Below are 17,711 nucleotides of genomic sequence, written 5' to 3' on the forward strand. Positions count from 1 at the left end.
GGGAGGCCAGGGCAGGCTGAAGCATGTGCCGGGCACTGTGCCTCAGGAGCTTCTCCATCAGAGGTGGCTCCAGGCCTCTAATCTATCCCTCTCACTCGGGGGCCAGCACCTCCCATAAGGCAAGGCACTAAGAGGACTCTGCTGCTCCTTGATCTCTGGGTTGCCCAAACAGAGCAAAACAAACCAAAACAGAGACACTGGTGCTAGGACTCTCCCCACTCAGACTAAAGAACCAGGCTTCCCCATGCTCTGCACTACAAAATGCAAAACCCAGAGCAATAGACAATTAGGACTCCAGAGCCCTCTGTGAGCCCTCTGAGATGAGGATCCATAGACACCCAGCCAGGAAAAAGGACCCAGTCATCCTCACTCTCCCATAAAGGTTCTGGAGACCCAGTGCCAGCTAAAAAGGGGCTCCTGTACTCACTGCTCTTGTCTAAGGGCACATAGGAAGGTATCTTAGGGAGATATCAAAAGCAGCATACCACCCAAAGTGATCTACAAATTCATCGCAATCCCCATCAAAATACAAATGACATTCTTCACAGGAATAGGAAAAAAAAATCAATCCTAGGCCGGGCGCAGTGGCTAATACCTATAATCCCAGCACTTTGGGAGGCTAAGGCAGATGGATTGCTTGAGCTCAGGAGTTTCAGACCAGCTTGGGAAACATGGCAAAACCTCATCTCTACAAAAAATACAAAAGCTAGCCTGGCATGATGGGATACGCCTGTAGTCCCAGCTACTTGGGAGGCTGAGGCAGGAGGATCACTTGAGCTGTAACTGCACCACCGCACTCCAGCCTGGGCAACAGAGGGAGACCCTGTCTCAAAACAAAACAAAACCACCAAATAAAACAACAACAACAAAAATGAGCAAAACAATCCTAAAATGTATATGGAACCAAAAAAGATGCCAAATAGCCAAAGCAATCTTGAGCAAAGCCAGAGGCATCACACTACACAATTTCAAAATATACAACAGAGCTACAGTAACCAAAACAGCATGCTACTGGCATAAAAAGACACACAGACCAATGGAACAGAATAGAGAACACAGAAATAAATCGATATACTTACAGCCAACTGATTTTTGACAAAGGTGCCAAGAACACACAATGGAAACCACCAAAGTGTCTACCTACCAATGAATGAGTAAAGGAAATGTGGTACATATGCACAACGGAATACTATTCAGCCATTAAAAAGAATGAAATGCTGTCATTTGTGGCAACATGAATGAGCCTGCAGGCATTATGTTAAGTGAAATAAGCTAGGCACAGAAAGACAAATGTCACAAGATCTCACCCATATGTGGAACCTAGAGAAGGGGAGATCATAGAAGCAGCAAGTAGAACAGTGGTTACCAGAGGCTGGGGAGGGGCCAGCGGTGGACAGGAAGAGGCTGGTCAGTGAGCACGAAGTGACAGTGGGAGGAATAAGCTCTGCTGTACTACTGCACAGCAGGGTGACAAGGGTTAACAGTACTGCCTTGTGTATTTCAAAATAGCTGGAAGAGAGGATTTTGAATGTTCTCACCACAAAGAAAAGATGAATGTTTGAGATAATGGAAATGCTAAATACTCTGATTTGATTTTTACACAATATACACATGTATCAAAACATCACACTTTACCCCATAAATATGTACAATAATTATGTGTCAGTAAAAACAAAACAAAGCAGCAGCCACAGACAGGATCAGGTGTTCCACCACCCTGCGCACACACAATCCTATTAATATCTACAAACCCATCTTCCACTCCAGGTTCCAGAACCTGCCCACCCCACCCAGTTCTCCCAAGCACACAATTCAGAATCCCACTTGTGCTGTGGCCCATAATCAGCAAGGCCACGTTCACAGCCAACAGCATCAGTCACCCATCCCCATTGTCCTCTGGTCTCCCAATTCCTTCTGGGTCAGCTCTGGGCTCAGACCCCCTCTCATCCGCTCTTCTCCCTTGACATCCTTCTGAGTCCTCCATCTCTCCTTCTCCCCTGCTTCCTCCTCCGTTCAGAAACGGAATGATGGACACAGGCCCCCTGCTCTCCTTCCCACAGATCGCAACATCATGGAGGTACTCTCCTCTGGCTGAGCCATGTCTCCTCTCATGAGTCCCCCCTTCCCTCCCTGTCCACCAGGCAAGATCGCACACAACTGTCACCTCTTATGTCACAAGGTGATTGCCACTTGCTTGGGAAAATCCAGTCCTAGAGACTCCCAGGACAGAGCTCTTTTCCCTACAAAATCCTCCTCATCAGCCTTTGTCAAAATAGTGCTGCAAAAAACAAGTCTAGTGTTCTCATGACACCTGCAACCCAGATCTTAGTAAGTCCCCAAACTTGGACTGGCCAAGAGGCCCCAGCTTCCCCTTCCTTCCTGCGCCAGGAGCCACAGTCCCACATCCACGCTAAGGAGACCTAAAGCCTGTGCGTCCCTTTGGTTATGGCTGCCCCTAAAAGCAAGAACCAAATTCAATGCCACGTTGACATGGGCTGTCTCACTTCAGCAGGCTGAACGGTGGATTCCAATAGTTTGCTTCAAACTCTATCATCAATGTGTTTGTTCATCGTTATACCATTTCTTAAGTGAGTTCCCATTTACATGCCAAACAAACCCCTGAGGACGCAGCAGGAGTGAAAACCACAGAAGGAAACACTGCTTGGGAGAATCAGGCAACAGCCTCTCCCTGTACATTCGCATTTCTCTCGATTGTCTTTCTGGAAAAGTGTGGCCCAGCCTCATAGACAGCCAACTGTGAGGGTTTCTGTGACACCTCAGCCTCAACAGCAGTCCCTCCCACCAACGCCTCCTTTGTGGCTCTTACCTGATATTTTGACTGGACTTTGAAAGCTGGGTTGAATTTTATGTACATTATCATTTTTTAACACCTGATCCAGAGGAGATCTTTCGAAGAAGGTGAGCACAACTTCCGATCTAGAATGCTGGGGAGAAATACAGGGATTACTAAAAATGAACAGCCTCTACACGTTGGCCCTGTCTGTCTACCAAGAGAGGGGCCCCGCTCCTCCACAGAGGCAGCCTGTGTGATGCAAACGCCCCATGAATGTCCAGATGCTCCCATGGCTGGCTGCAGGGGCGGGGCTGCCATCACTGCACAGCCCTCACATGCTCATGGCCCAGGCGGATGAAAGGCAAGGCCTCAGCAACCTGGGCAGTGGAGGGAATCATGGCTCTTATGTGCCAGTTTCACTCACGCCTCCCTCCCTCTATAGTCAACTGTAGGCTGTGTCCACTCTCCCCACTGGCCAGAAAGAAAGGGAAGCTTCCAGGAGCTAAGGAGGTCTGCCTGGCGCTCAAGTCCAGGTTCTTAACCACCACTCAGGACGAAGCCCGCAGGCTTACGTGGAAAGGGAGTTGACGGTCAAATCCGGGCAACCTGCCCCGCTGTGCTGACACCAACGTTCTTCTTGGTTTCCACATGTCTGTTCTAAAATCCCCTCAGCAAGACAGTGGATTCTGAGCAGAGGCAGAAAGCAAAGGCCTCCTGCAGCCAGAGGGGCCCCGCGCCCTTCCACCCATGCCTCCTTGCATCCCTCATTTTCACTCTTTCCCCAGGGAGGAAAAACCAGGGCCACTGGAGCCCATGAAAGCCTTCTTTCTCCTGATGACACCTGCACACCTCCACCCCGTCCCTATCGCCTGGTACTTCCAGGGAGGGAACAAAACGGCTAAGTGAGACAGAGCAAGCAAGTCAACCCTCCGGGGGGATGGACACCTTTCGCACTTGGGAGGTGCCAGCACCTCCCACCTCCCTGCCCAGCCCGGGGCCTGGCCGCACTCACTTTACAGGGCATGCTTATGATCGTCTTCAGCAGCTTCTCCACCTCATTAAGCCTGGTCTCTATGTCGTGGGCTTCCTTTATGGCAACCAGTCCTAGAATTGAGACAGAAATGCTCAAAGTCAGAATAGCACACCAGGAAACGTGCTCCCAATGCAATACACAACAGGTGCCCACAAACCGCCAGGGTCGTCCTCTGTAATGAGATGTCGGGAACATTCATTCAGCCTTATGCACCTATAGCCGAATTCTGGAAGTCCTGCTCTAAGCCTCATTCGATGTTTCACCTACCCAATGATCCGTTAAGTCTGTGCAGGAGTTGGTACTGTCAATCTGAAAAGGGGATGGGAGGTGTAAGATCCCTCCAAGTGGGGCAGCCTGGCAAACTCCATAATCACCCTGGTCACAGCCAGAGCTCAGCCCAGGGCGAATCAGGCCCCACCAGCGTGGTGGCTACAGTCAGGGGCGCTGGCCCAGGACCAGCCCACCCCCAGTGACACAGGGAAGGACTCACTCTTCTGGCCACGGCTGCTCAGACCGCAGACCCCTGGAAATGGAGCCTCTGTTTAGACCAGTCATTTACATGCCAAGTTCACAAGGAAAAAAGTCAGATCTCTGCCTGGACAAAACCAAAGTGGACACGACTCATGCCACTTTCCAGGAATCTGAGCTTTTGTGCTTCTCACGGTCACCACACGCCCGGGTGGCTGTCAGGCAGCAGAATATTTTATTTTTAAAATACCATAGCTCGAGGCATGGAGGCTCGGGTGCTTTTCTATCTCCCCATGAGAAGCGCAGAGCAGAAGTCTCCACATCACAGGTTCTATCCCTCGGCTTTGCAGGGATGGGGAAGTAGGTGCCCAAGGACACTGGCGTCTCCCCCACACTTGTGTGACCGAGGCTGATGCAAACGTGCCTGTGAGCGGTGATTAAACCACAAAGGCTTAAGTGCCAGAACTATTAATGGCAAAAACCGTGATTACTGCGATTACTTTTGCACCAACCTAGTATTATTGGTCACGGAGCCTAACTTTTTCAGAAGTTCTGGTCTGATTTTGTTTTGCAGGGGAAAAGCCTGTTCAGTTTTCAAGCAATTCGTTGAATAGGTCTATAAAAGAGATAAAAAAAGATTTCTTAAACTTCCTGACTGAAATTAAGAGATCCCAGAGCATACAGTCCATGGAAACTCCCGCCAGGGCTCCCCAGACATAGGTCAAAGGCACTTCTGCAAGAGTGGGCTACCGCAGGGGCATCCCCATAACGGGGGTCAGTGGGGATCAGTGGAGGCCAAAAACCTTCTCCCCACTTCCTCAAGCACGTGCCAGGTGCCCATTCACCTGGCTCACCTGGTATCTCAGCAGGCATCCCTGCTTGGCAGTGGGGCTATCTGATCCTGCCCCCTCCACTGACCTCAGCCACACAGGCCCAGGCGGCCAGCTGTGCAGGGCACAAGGGTCCAAGAGGGGCAGGGTCCGTGGTCTGTGACTCAGCCACTGGAAAACCCTGGGGCCTCCGTCCACGTGGCCTGTGCCTACGCCCAAGCATGATGCCCTGGCCGTCACCAGAGGAAGGGGCTGGACGACCCTCTGCCGTCTTCTCCAGCCTCAGCCCACCTCCCCACACGCCGGGGCAAGCAGGGTGGAGAAGGAAGAAAAAGAGAAAACAACAAAAGTACCAGACTCTCCGGATGCCTCCTCCCAAGACCTGAATTCCTTGCATAGAATTTCAAATATTTATATACCGCAATTTACATAGAATTTCAAATATTTATATACTACAAGATGTATATATGCACCACTCTTTCAACCAAAATGCTTTGATCCCCTGCTTGCTCAGGGAAGTCTACCAAGGAAAGGGGAGCCAATTCAAAATTCTTAAAAAGTTGTTTTTAAAGAGAAGACAATTATATAACTCATTCCCACAAAGTGCTTCTTTATTCTAAGACAAGCAAAACTACTGTTATATTTCAACTTTTATTACAGCTAGAATACTAGTTTCCAGTTGATCAAATGAATGACACAGTAGTTGTACTCAGTTTACAAGATCGGCTTCTTGCAAAGTCAATGTATCCAGCACATGTATACCCATTTCATAGGACAGAAAGCGTGACCTAACAATTTACAGGTATTATAGAGGTTTATAATGCTTTTATCTTTGCTTTGCTGACATATCTTTGGCTGCATCTTTGATTTAATTAATGTGCAGCTCTTGGTTGGGTTGATAACCTCCAAGGGCAACATTAGGGAGATAAATATATTCTGCGGTACACTGATCTCCTTTTAGTATGGCCAAACTTGGCAAATAAGACACGTGATGCCTAATTAAATACGAATTTCAGATAAACAATGGATAATGCAATAGCAGGGACAGACTTACACTAAAAACATATTTGCTGTTTGACATTCAAACTTAACTTTGGGTCCGGTATTTTATCTGCCTACGCTATCTTCTTTGTGACCCATCTTCCAGACTGAACTACAGAAAGGCAAGTGTACCTGGTCAGGCCTCTGGAAACCGTGTTAGGATTTTAGTTGGGCGTGCAGACTCTTCATGACCTGCTCCTAGCCCACCTACCTCACCAGCTCTGTGCCCTGTGAAACACACCCTCAAGCCAACCCCGAGAAACAGGCCCTCGCTTCCCAACAGCCTCCAGGTGAGCTGTCCTCCAGCCTCCTCCACCTCCAGGCTCATGATGGGGCAAAGCCCACTTAGGCAAAAGCCACCTGCTCTGTGACGATGGGACTGGGTCTTGCCTGTGGGTTCAGAAAGCCCATCCCACCCTCTACAGCCTCTTGCTCCTCTGCAATGACTGTGCCTTCACCTGGGGGTCTCCCCAGAGACTAGTGAGAGTCATAGTGCAGGAGGCACCTTAGGCTCATCTCCCTATGACCAGCAACCAGCGCAGTGCCTGGCCCACGCCAGGGATGCGATGTTCGCTGGCTGTGCTGGCAGAATACACTTGCATCAGATGAGACAGAAGTGGACAGGTGTTAGTCACTCTCCTGTGTGTGCTCCAGCTGCCCTGGGGCAGCACCCCAGTCTCAGTCTTCTCGTCATCACCTCAGCCTGACCCCAGACAGAACCGACCAGCAGCAGGCTCTTCGGTCACCAGCCTCGAAGGAGAGTCTCGAGGGCCAAGTGGCCCTAAAACTGCTGAGCCACACTGGTTTGATTTTATTTGTGGAAATGTGCAGAACCACATTGCTTCCTTTCACCTGCTTTTATGTTTCTGAATGGAAGCCAAACTGTGTTCCTTGGGTGTGTAAACATCCTTAACAACCAAACAAAAGGAGCCTGAGAAAATTTAGATGGGGAAAGTGAAGAGCTGGAATCCCTCCCTGCAAGCACAGAAATGACGGTGCTTATTTTTTAAGCTCTAGGATTTTAGTTAAGGGCACGTCCATTATTGAATTCCCCATTCCGGCTCCCGGTGGCAACCAAGCTGGCAATCTGGATCAGCTTTCTCAGGACACTGTGGTCCTTTCTCCACGGAGACAGTTCACCTGAATGACAACGAGCGCTGGTCCCTTCCCCAGGAGGGGCCGCAGCTGATTCATGAAGTGATGAATTCTGCTGAACTTACGGAAACCCACCTGACTGACAGCAGCACAACTGGGCTGCTGTTGCTACGGCTGCTACCACCAGAGCTCCAGAGCACGGCGACAAGAACGCAGCGCGGGGCTGCCTTGAGCAGCAAACGCCTCCCCGCCCCCACTCAAGAAGTGACACTGGCAAGAGACTACAGACAGCCTGGCCTTCCTAAAATGCCAACGCTCGCATTTCCCTACTCCCCTTCAATTGTTTTTAAAATGTTTCAAATACACCAAACGGATGGGTGTATTTAATGTGGAAGGAAAACACTTTCTTTAAAAAAACCGTACAACTGTCCACTGGGACCACAGTGCAGAAATAAAAGAAATCTTCATCTTGCAATTTCTGATTGTTTTATATTCACTAAGGTTTCTCAGTTTCACAGCTGGAAACCTCAAGCTCCTGCTGCCAGCATGCCAAATTACAAATACTCAAATTTATAAAGAAAAAGTTCTGAGCAGAATCCACGTTGAAGACACTGCTTTATTTTCCAGGAACAGACAAGAACTATGAGTTTAAGAAATACTGCTTCCCCCAAAGCAAACTATTGCGTGCATCTGCGTTTCTTTCTATCCTACCTGTTGCACTCCTCCTTTGTGACTCAAGTGCTTTGGCTTCCAAATGGCTAGTGGATTCTTTCCAAATGCTGTCACCTGTTTACCATAAGCAACGATTTGAAAACTTGTTTTCAAAACTGCACTTAAATACAGTAATTTTAGATCATCTAAAACTTTTGGTTTTTATATTCCAAATATTGTTGATGGCATGACAATTCTGGGGGTTCCTGTCCGACTTGGTTTTACTGCCTGAGATCGCACGGATGAATACCGCAGGCAGGTGAAGAGGGTTGCCTATTCTGCCAAGCGAACCTGAAAACGGAAGCAGAGCCGCTTCACTCGGCTCTTTCAGGACTGACCAGCAGGGGGCGCGCGCACTCTGCGGAAAAAGCAGGATGGCGTTCACTGCAACGGACGCTTAAGGAAGCTAGCCTCAGAGTTCACAGCCCCGGAAACTGTTCTAATTTCTGATAAAGAATCACTAATACAACCTCAACTTTAAAAATTTCATCCTACACATTTTGTGACATGAGAATTTCATCCAGATGTAGCCAAACAATTAAGAATTTGAAACCAAAAAATTGGTAACACAATTGTACATAAATTCCAGTGGGCCAACTGGACACACATTTGGGGACTGAGTATCAACAGGGGGCTGCCAGCGTCACTTTTCTACCTAAAGGAGTCAGGTCTCGAAAGCTGAAAACACAGCGTTGTATCTGTCAATTTGGGGATTAGCTGCTTTGTGCAAACACAAACACCTGATTTGTTCTTGGAATCAGAACTGAACGCGCTGGAGGCAGTACAAAAATCTGACAGTGAGAGCCAACGTTAACAAACACCGCTTCCGGATCTCAGAAACCTGGGTCCAGAGTCCCACTTTTTTGGGAAGTGGAGGCTTTGGGCTCAACACTTGTGGTAACTGGCCCAGCTTCCTCCAGGGAGGACCTTGGCCATCTGACCCTAGCGGGAGGGCTTCCTGCTGCTGCAATTCTGAAACTAAAGGCAGGATGCTGCTCGGGTGCGCTGGGAGGTCACGCGTTAAAGAGCGTCCACTACCCAAAGAACAGGCCTCTCTGAGCACTCAGAGGACGCGGTTCCCACACGCACACAACAGACGGCCCCGGGGAAATGCTCTGCAAAGTGAGCTTTAACAAACTGAGTCAAACCATAAATTACATTTATATTGTTTCCTTTCCATTTAACAAATGTGCCCATCAGCACACTACACAGATGCAGAGGTGAAGGGGGGAACACAGCCTCATCTTGTGTGCTGCACGGGAGACACACATTCTTTAAAGGTTGACTATAATACACATCTTGGAAACTAAATATCTAAAATGTTTTAGGAAAGCCTTTAAAACTTCCTAAGTACCTGTTTTCTAAATAGGCAGTCAATGCTGAAGCAGCAGGGAGTTAAGAACTGACTAGCTGGTTATTCAATGCATAACTAAGCAACCCAGGGAAGTTCTAACTCCCTGGGAACCTGAGGCTGCTCTTCGCTATCCGAGACTGACACGTTTCCACCTGTGGAGTGTCACGCAGTATAACTGTACAAGGAGAGCGAAATTGCGGCTGTGTGGACACAAGGACAGAAGGCCTCCCCCACCTCCACCCTGCAATGCATCAGGGGCGCCCAGCAGCTGGTCCACAGCCACCTCCCCTCTACATCTTTTCAGGAGTGAAAAGCTGAGCTGAGAATGCAAGAGGAAGAGATGGAAGTGGCTGCGGAAAAACAGAACTCCCGGAGGACCCAAGCTGGGGGCTGAGGGAAGTCTCTCTTCCTCCCTCTGCAGCAGCGGCTGCCTTCTGTACCTGGGAGGTGGCTCCTAGAGCGACTGGGAAAGAAATGTTTGACTTAAACTTACTGAGCCCTGCTCTGCTCTTCCCGTAATCCTGCCTTCTCTAGGCCTTTTCATTATTTTCCCCACTAAAAGCCAAATCCCCTTCCTAAATTTTAGACTCAACATTCTCCAACAGCCATCCACTTAGCCAGTCCGTCCTGCAGCATCACAGGTTCCCAGGGGGAGCAGCCCACTCAGGCAGGCAGGAAGCACTTCAGTCGCTCTTCCCAAAGCACCCATGGCTCCTCCTCCACCAGGCTGGGGATACCACGGCCAACAAGATGGGATCCCGGCCTCCCGGCACGTCATGCTAGCCAGGAGGGCCAACAGGAGGCAAACACAGACCACAAAGTGTCCCCTGCCTGGCAAATCCGGGTGCCAGGAGGATGCACAGCAGGGGATCCCCCCCCACTCCTGGGCAGGAGGCGGCCTGAAGGGTGAGCGGATACAAGGGTGAAAGGGGTTGGGGAAAGAGGGAGTGAGATGGGGAAGGTGGAGGGCAGGGGTGGGGAGAGCTGAGACCAGAAAAGGGCAAGTGTGGTCTCACAAATCCCGGGAAAGGGCCTTGCCCATGAGGGACAAGGAGGCAACGGCCTCCAACGGAGGTTCTGGCCACAAGAACTCTGTGCACTTGGCAATTCTTATTTTTATTTATTTATTTATTTATTTATTTGAGGCGAAGTCTCGCTCTTGTCACCCAGGCTGGAGGGCAGTGGTGCAATCTCAGCTCACTGCAAGCTCCGCTTCCAGGGTTCAAGTGATTCTCCTGCCTTAGCCTCCCGAGTAGCTGGGACTACAGGCATGCGCGCTACCAGGCTCGGCTAATTTTTCTATCTTTAGTAGAGACGGGGTTTCACCACGTCGGCCAGGCTGGTCTCAAATTCCTGACCTCAAGTGATCCACCTGCCTCGGCCTCCCAAAGTGCTGGGATTACAGGCGTGAGCCACCACGGCCAGCAATTCTTTCTTAGGATCAGGCCTAGATCTTAGGATCTTTCTTAGGTAACCCAAGCCTGGCCCACACCCAGCACCAATTCTAGTTTCTGGACGAGCAAGGCCACAGGCCTAGTCCGTAGGGACCCCAATGAAGTTCGGTGGTGACCTCCCTCTTTGTGGGCTCTCTCTTTAGCCAGGGCAGGGGTATTCTCCCAGGGTGTATGGGGGGGCCACACCCAGAAGAGGGCGGGCACATGAGTGGGCCAGTCCTGCCAAGCGGCTCGCTGCTCTCAGGAGCCAGCCTCCAGCACTCTCCCGCAGACCACTGTCATCAAGGGCACATGGCAAGTGCCAGGGCAAAGAGCAAATGGTCCCAAAGCCAGCAGCCCATATATGCCCAGCTTGGTGCTGGGCACTCTACGGATACCACTGCTTTCGGTACTCACAACCGCCCTGCGTGCGGATATTATTACTGCTATAGCATCAACAGTGCACCCGAGGCTTGAGGAACTTGCCTGGAATGACATGCAGGTGGCAAAGCCAGCATCCAATCCCCTAACCCCACCTGTCTGGGTCCAAAGCCAGTGCTTTCAGCCTGAGCCTGACCCCTCCTATTAAGGCCTGACTGTGTTCCCAGGTGGGGAGATCCCTGAGCCTGACCCTTCTCACTGTAATTGAGCTGTGTCCCAGGTGGTTGTCCCCCAAGCTGACCCCTCCTACCATGACCCAGCTGTGTCCCAGGTGGGTGATCCAGCAATCTGGCAGGGCCTTGATCTTCTATGGTGAGACTGACAGCTGCCACCTATCAAAGTATGAACTGCAAGCTCTTCCCTCCCCCTCTGCACCCACTGTCCACCATGTGTTTTCTGCTGAGTCTAGGTTAAACATCAGCAAGGTTTCTTAACAATGGGAAGAAACCCTTGCAGGTTTAAGTTGGCAAAAGAGTTACGTGGTCTGTCTGATGTCCCCATTTCCTGTGGGATGGGGCAAGAGGGGGCACAGCTAGAGGCGTCTGTCTGCAGAAGAATGTCACCACATATGGTGTGCGCTCAGCTCCTCTCGCCACCAAGCAGGGAGCTCAGATCAAGGTGCTCCTGAGCTGAGTCCCTGGCCTGTTCTGTGAGAAAGCTGCAGCTTTTCAGTGCCAACTGCCACCGTGAAAGGCAGTAGCCCTGGAAGCAGGTCTGTCTGTGGAAGTGTCCAGTCTCCAGCTGGGAAGTGAGCTTAGGTGTCGCCTGGGGCCCAGGGGCTCAGTCTGAGATCTGTCGGGGGGCAGCAAACCAAACGCAGCTCAGTGGCCATTTATGGAAAAGGAAGAGGATCCCAGGTACAGCAGGATGGGGGAAGCAGAGTGGGCGGCGGGGTTTGGGCTTGGCAAAGAAAAGCAAAACAGAAGGAAGAAAGAGGAAGAGGAGGCCGCGTGAAGGTGGGTGGCCTCATGGGAGCCCTGGCAGGGCACCCCCAGTGCAGGGTGACTTGGCCAGGTCAAGAGAGTCAAAAATAGGTCTGTGAGTCAGAAAGGAAGATCCAAGTCCCCTGAGAAGTAAAGCTGCCCCTCTGGGTGGGGCAGAATGACGCAGGTGAATTCTGCATGGGGGTGGAGCTATGGTTGAAGGCAAAGGGCAGGCCCAGCCAGCACCTCACTTGCAAGGGCCCATTGGATGGGGCAGAGATGGTGCCTCTGTGCCCCTGCTCTGCTGCCCGGGACTGGTGTGGCCCATGATCATTTCTGAGCCACTGTCACTAAGAAAGTAAACTCCGTGGCTTTGCAGTTGGCCATCAGGTGGGATTCTCCCTTATGTTTCAGGGTAACACAGGGCTTCTCCCCTCACTGTCCACCCGAGAACAGCATGAGCAGGTTCAGGCCCTGGGATCAAATCACGCATCTTCCTAGAGCTGTCAGGGTTGTGGGAGTCTGGTAGTCACATCTGTGTCCAGCCCTTTTCTGGTAATGTCCCAGATGCCAGTCCCCTGGTACTCGGATCTCAAATCTAAGACGACAGTCTCCTAGCATGCAGGTAGATGAATGTCTTTGGTGATAAAGATGAGCACAGGCAGGTACATTAGCACCACATGGGCTGGCGGGCTTGTGATCATGGCCTTACTAAGAGAAAACGCTAAAATGCCGCCTCCCAAGCTGCCCTCCGGAGCCACCTCCTCCCCCATGCCAACTCCTCCTGCCGACTCCCCCATGCCAGCAAGTGGTAATCCTGCCAGTCCTGCACCTCAGGCCGAAAACTCTGGGGTCATCTGCACACTCCTCCACACCCCACGTCTGGCCTTGCAGTGCCCCTGTGGCTCTCCCTCAATGCACATCAGCGTTTGCCCACTTCTCCCACCTGCTCTGCTGCACCAGCCCCCAGCACCTGCCTCCATGCCTCCCCCACTCTTTCTCAGGACAGCAGCCCGAGTTTGAGTCAGGCCAAATCACCTCTCTGCTCAGAGCCCTCTCTGAATAAAAGCCCAAATGTGACCACGACCTTCCTCTCTCCCTTCCTGACCAACACTCTCCACACCAGCCACCGTACCTCCTCACTCCCCAAACCCACCAGGCACACGCCAGCCTTCCACTGCCTAGAATCGACTTCCCCAGGCACCCAATGGCGTGATCCCCGCTTTCCTTCATGTCTCTCTTCAAAAGTCACTTGTCCTTGATCACGCTGTCTAAACGCAAAACCCCTCCCCCTGCTCCTGTAAGTCGGAGCCCCTTTCTTTGCTTACTTATTTTTCCTTTTGAACATGTATCACTATCTAATGTATTTGTTACTTGTTTATCTTGTTACTATTGGATTTCTCCCAACCAGAATATAAGAATCATGAGGGATGTTCTTGGTCTCTTGTTCACTGCTGTGCCACCATCACCTATACATGTGGTAGGCACTATGCAGATATTTGATGGAATGAATGTAAAAGCAAAATGTTGATTGTACAGCTACTAAGAATGAAAGATCACCTGACTACTCGGGAACACAATCTGTTGCTGCAGTGGTGACCTGGTTGGCTCAGACATCACAAAGCCTGAAACTATAGAAACAACGATCGAAAAAGTCTAGGAGCCTCAAAATGCCAACAAGGAAATTCAACATGTTTATGTTTTAAAGCATAAACCTTCCTAGATGCGAGAGATGTAAATAAAGGGTAACCCTGAACCATGTTAGGTATCGCACAGAGGGGACTGAAATGAAAGACTTGGGACCACTGGTGTTAAGAGTCTGGAAAACACAAGAACGGAACACCTTGGTGACCCGGCGACAATATCCCCAGGAAACAGCTAGCTCCCTCCCCTAGGGCTGCGGGACAAGAAAGGGAGAGGGGGCATATCCAATCTGGATGGAGAAGAAGGTCGGGTGGGAGAGTGAGAGTGCGAGGAAAGGGGCGAGAGGACAGAAGCTGGGCAAGTCCTGAGGTCAGCCCGGTCCGACCTCACCCAAACAGAAGGCCAGGAGAGTGCGCTAGTGAGCAGTGTGCCTCCACCCCAGGCAGGGGTTGACATATCCCTGCAGATGTGTCACCATGACACATACAAGGCCCAGGGATGGCCTCCAAGCACCACTCCACAGTGTGTGTGTGCAGAGAGAGAAAAAGCACATTCTCCCCCACTGCAGTACTCAAGGGACCAAGAAAAGGGCTCAGCATCCCTTTAATTGCTAGCAGATTCAAAGCTGCAAGTGGGGCCAAGGCTCCCACACCCTCCAAGGGTGTGCAGACACTTCCAAGAGTCACCAGCCCACTGCCAGCAGAAGCTCAGAAATCCAGATTTCCTCACAAATCTCTTAAATGGAACTAGAGAATGCAAATCTAACCCGTCCCAGAAACAGTTCAATCCATGTAAACTGGGGAATGTGATAGGGAATGATGCAGAGAAAAGCTGGCATTGCAGCACAGCAAAGCACACACATCTGGCTGCCTTTTGTGTTTATAGTTTGTATATCCAGATAATCTTTTTATGCAAATAATAAATCTGCATGGAAATAAGGTGCAATCTGCTTTTACATTACTGGGATATATTTTACTTGGCAAACAATTTCCCTGAACTTAAAAGGATCAAAGAAAGGGAAAGGACTTCCCTGGCGCTGCACAACAAAACTCAGGTGGTGCTGGGCAGGGACCAACTAACTGCCCCTCAGAAAACCAAGGACTAGAATGAAGGCAGGGCTTATGGTCCCGGTTCTGGTCCCAGGCTCCCCTCTTCACCCCCTCCAGGGTGTGCCAGACTGTCCCCAGCAGAGAGAGCAGCTCCAACAGTTCCACGGTGTGCTGTTAGAAAGTCCTTTACACCCAGCCGCTGGACCTCACACTCACCGCCCACCAGCCCTGCCACCATCATTCTGACCCCTATTTCTGATTTCTGTTCCCCTTGAGGTACTTGGAGGTAGCTATCATATCCCTTCAGAGCGTTTTCTCCACGGTAAGTGTTCGCGTCTTCAACCTTTCTTCGCTCTTTTGAGCCACTCTTGCGTGTCCACACAGCTTGTGACCGCGTAACAGACCCAGCACAACTAGGGCGACAGCAAAAGAGGCGGAGCCAGGGTGTGTGCAGGGCACGCCCCTCCCTCCTGCTCCAGGTGAGGTATTTCCACCAGCGTGGATGCAACTGAAACCACGCCCTCTTTCCACCGTCTGGCCCAACCCCAGCCAGAAGCAGCTGATGCGTTGGTAACAATGACAACTGGCATTTATGGAGAACCTGCTCTTGTTAGACCCTCTACCATGCCTTTCAGTCCTCACAAACGTCAGAGACCACAAGCACAAAGTTACAGGTGGGGAGCCCCACGGGGATCCCGCTCCAACCAGCCTGCCAGGGGTCACAGAGCTCAGACGCCTGACCACAGTGAAGCTCAGGGACTCCAGTGTATTTAAGCCTCGTTCCAGGAAAGGTCATTGAATAAACCGCTGTTCCTTCACGATGCTTTCCTGATTTGGGCATTGATTTGTTAAATTTAAAATATCATAACAAACAGCAAATCCAAGGAAAACTGCTTCGATGCTTGAAATAACACCCAACTGTCTGGAGAACAGCTATAAATGTGAGGCTCTGGGGAGCAGAGGGAGGTCTGAAAGGCGGGCCTTCTAGCTCAGGGCCCCAACTCGCTGGCTGTGGGAGCCCTTCCAAAAGATGTGTCATGAGAACTAAGCTAATTATCCACGTAATTCTCACACTGGGGTTGGGGCCATCGCCAGGGGAAAGCACAGGTTATCTCAAGACCGCAGCCAGACAGGAGGCTGGGGAGACTTGGACGGGCCACCCTCTGCTTCAGTAACTTGGCCCCAAGCTTTCAGGAGGTCTCTGCTCAGAGGAGGACTGCAGAAAAGAAGGCTGCTGGGCCACTGTCCCAATGTTCCGAGCTACAGGTGGTCACACATGGAGGGGGGTGGGACCTGCTCGGAAGTCCTCCAGTCTTCCCGCCCCTTCTCCCCTCCCGGCCCTCCCAGGCGGCCCCTCTCCCCGGCCTGCCCCCTCCACCCCGCAATTCTTCCCGTCTCAACTCCAGTCGCTCTCTCTTGCGTCCTCCCGGCTTCCACCCCCTCAGCCTGGCCTCCAAAAGAAAGATCGGGCAGAGCGGTAGGAAAAGGGAAGCCACCGCGGTTTCTGAAAACAAGAATTCCCGCGAGCCAGGACGGTCACAAGGCCGGGGAAGAGGCGGCGCAGCTGATCAAACGCGAATGGGGACCAGCCCTGGCGGGGGTGCGGGGGGGCCCTGGCTGTCCGCGGCAGCCGCGGGCGGGGCGGCCCCTCCGAGGAGGGACGGAAGGGCTGCGTGGCACCTCGCGCTCGAAGACCAGGGGCGCGCCCTCCGCGGGGAGAACTCGGGGCCGCGGCCAGACCCGACGCGACCCCCGGCTCGGACCCTGCAGTTAACTGCTCCCAGACGCTTTCCCAGTGCGCCCGCCCGCCGGCCCTCGGGAGGTACCGGGCAGGGGGCTAGGGCCGGGCCGACCCTGTGAGCCGCTCAGCCCCGGGCGCCCCCGCCGTCCTCGGAAGTGACTCGTCCTCAGGGAGAGTCCGGCGCCCGCCCTGCCGGCCTCGGCCCCTTTCCCGCCCCATTTGGCTCCTCCGCCGGGGGCGCCCCCAGGCTGGGCAGGCTGGCTCCCCGTCCCCCTAACCCCGCCGCCCGGGCACCCCTCGTCTGCGGGCGCGGGGTCCAAGTGTCCCCTGTCCGGGGCGGGCAGGAAGGAGAAGTCGCAATCTCGGTTGAAGTCTCTTCCCCGCCTCCTTCGTGCACTTCAAGGCTGCCTCGGCCCCGCGCCCCTCCCGCGTCCCCGGCCCCGCACCTTGCCGCAGCGGCCCCTGCGCCAGCTCGGACCGGTCCTCGGGAAAGGCGTCGCGCAGGCGCTGCCACAGGCGGCCCAGGTCCGCCAGGCTGCGGTGCAGGTAGAGCACGCTGCGGTCCGACCACTCCGTGCGGATCTCGAAGAACTCCTCTTCGTCGCCGCGCCGGCTGACGATGAGCCTGCGGATGCCGTTCACCCAGCAGCCGCGCACGAACATGTTCACGAGCGACGTGCCCTCAAACACCGCCGAGGCCATGTCGCACGCATGCCCCCGCCAAGGGCTCCCCAGCCCCGCCGCCCGCCCGCCCGCAGGAGGCGCGCCCCGGCCGGGGTCGTCCCGGGTCTGTCCGTGGCCGGGGTCGTCCGGGGCGCGTCCGGGGCCGGGGTCGTCCGGAGTCGGCCCGGCACTCCAGGAGGCTGCGTACGGCCCGCGTTCGGGGCAGCGGGGCGGCGCGGCGGCGAGTGGCTCGGGCCGGCCGGGCGCGGCTTTATAAGGCGCTTCCCATCGCGGGCGGCGCGGTAGTCGACGTCGAGGCTAGGCCGCGTCCGCCTCCCGCCCGCCTCCCGCGGAACGGGCGCCGCGGGCCGCTCTGGAAAGGAAGAGGTCCGGCTGGCCGCGCCCCCGCCGCCTCCGCAGAGACCGCGTTGCTGCGGCCACGGGAACCCCCGGAGCCGGGAGCCGGGCCGAGTCCCAAGCGCTCGCCCCCG

The 17,711-nt window shown here is 53.0% G+C and overlaps 1 protein-coding gene across 2 annotated transcripts in view; it reads right to left on the bottom strand.

Annotated features, from left to right (window-relative positions):
* The window catches only part of PXDC1 (PX domain containing 1), a 29,199-nt gene extending 11,688 nt beyond the window's left edge, over nt 1-17,511 (bottom strand). Inside the window, exons 1-3 of one of the 2 annotated variants that reach the window (XM_001162147.7) lie at nt 17,004-17,511; nt 3,807-3,898; nt 2,828-2,945 (exon numbers count right to left, since the gene is read on the bottom strand). In XM_001162147.7, the coding sequence (XP_001162147.1) occupies nt 2,828-2,945; nt 3,807-3,898; nt 17,004-17,259 (466 nt within the window). In that variant the 5' untranslated portion in view covers nt 17,260-17,511. The remainder of the gene's footprint in view (nt 1-2,827; nt 2,946-3,806; nt 3,899-17,003) is intronic. The other variant, XM_016954839.4, reaches the window with a different exon arrangement.
* Between the last annotated feature and the right edge of the window lie 200 nt (nt 17,512-17,711).

Source organism: Pan troglodytes, chromosome 5, assembly GCF_028858775.2.
Source record: "Pan troglodytes isolate AG18354 chromosome 5, NHGRI_mPanTro3-v2.0_pri, whole genome shotgun sequence".
Classification (NCBI taxonomy): domain Eukaryota; kingdom Metazoa; phylum Chordata; class Mammalia; order Primates; family Hominidae; genus Pan; species Pan troglodytes.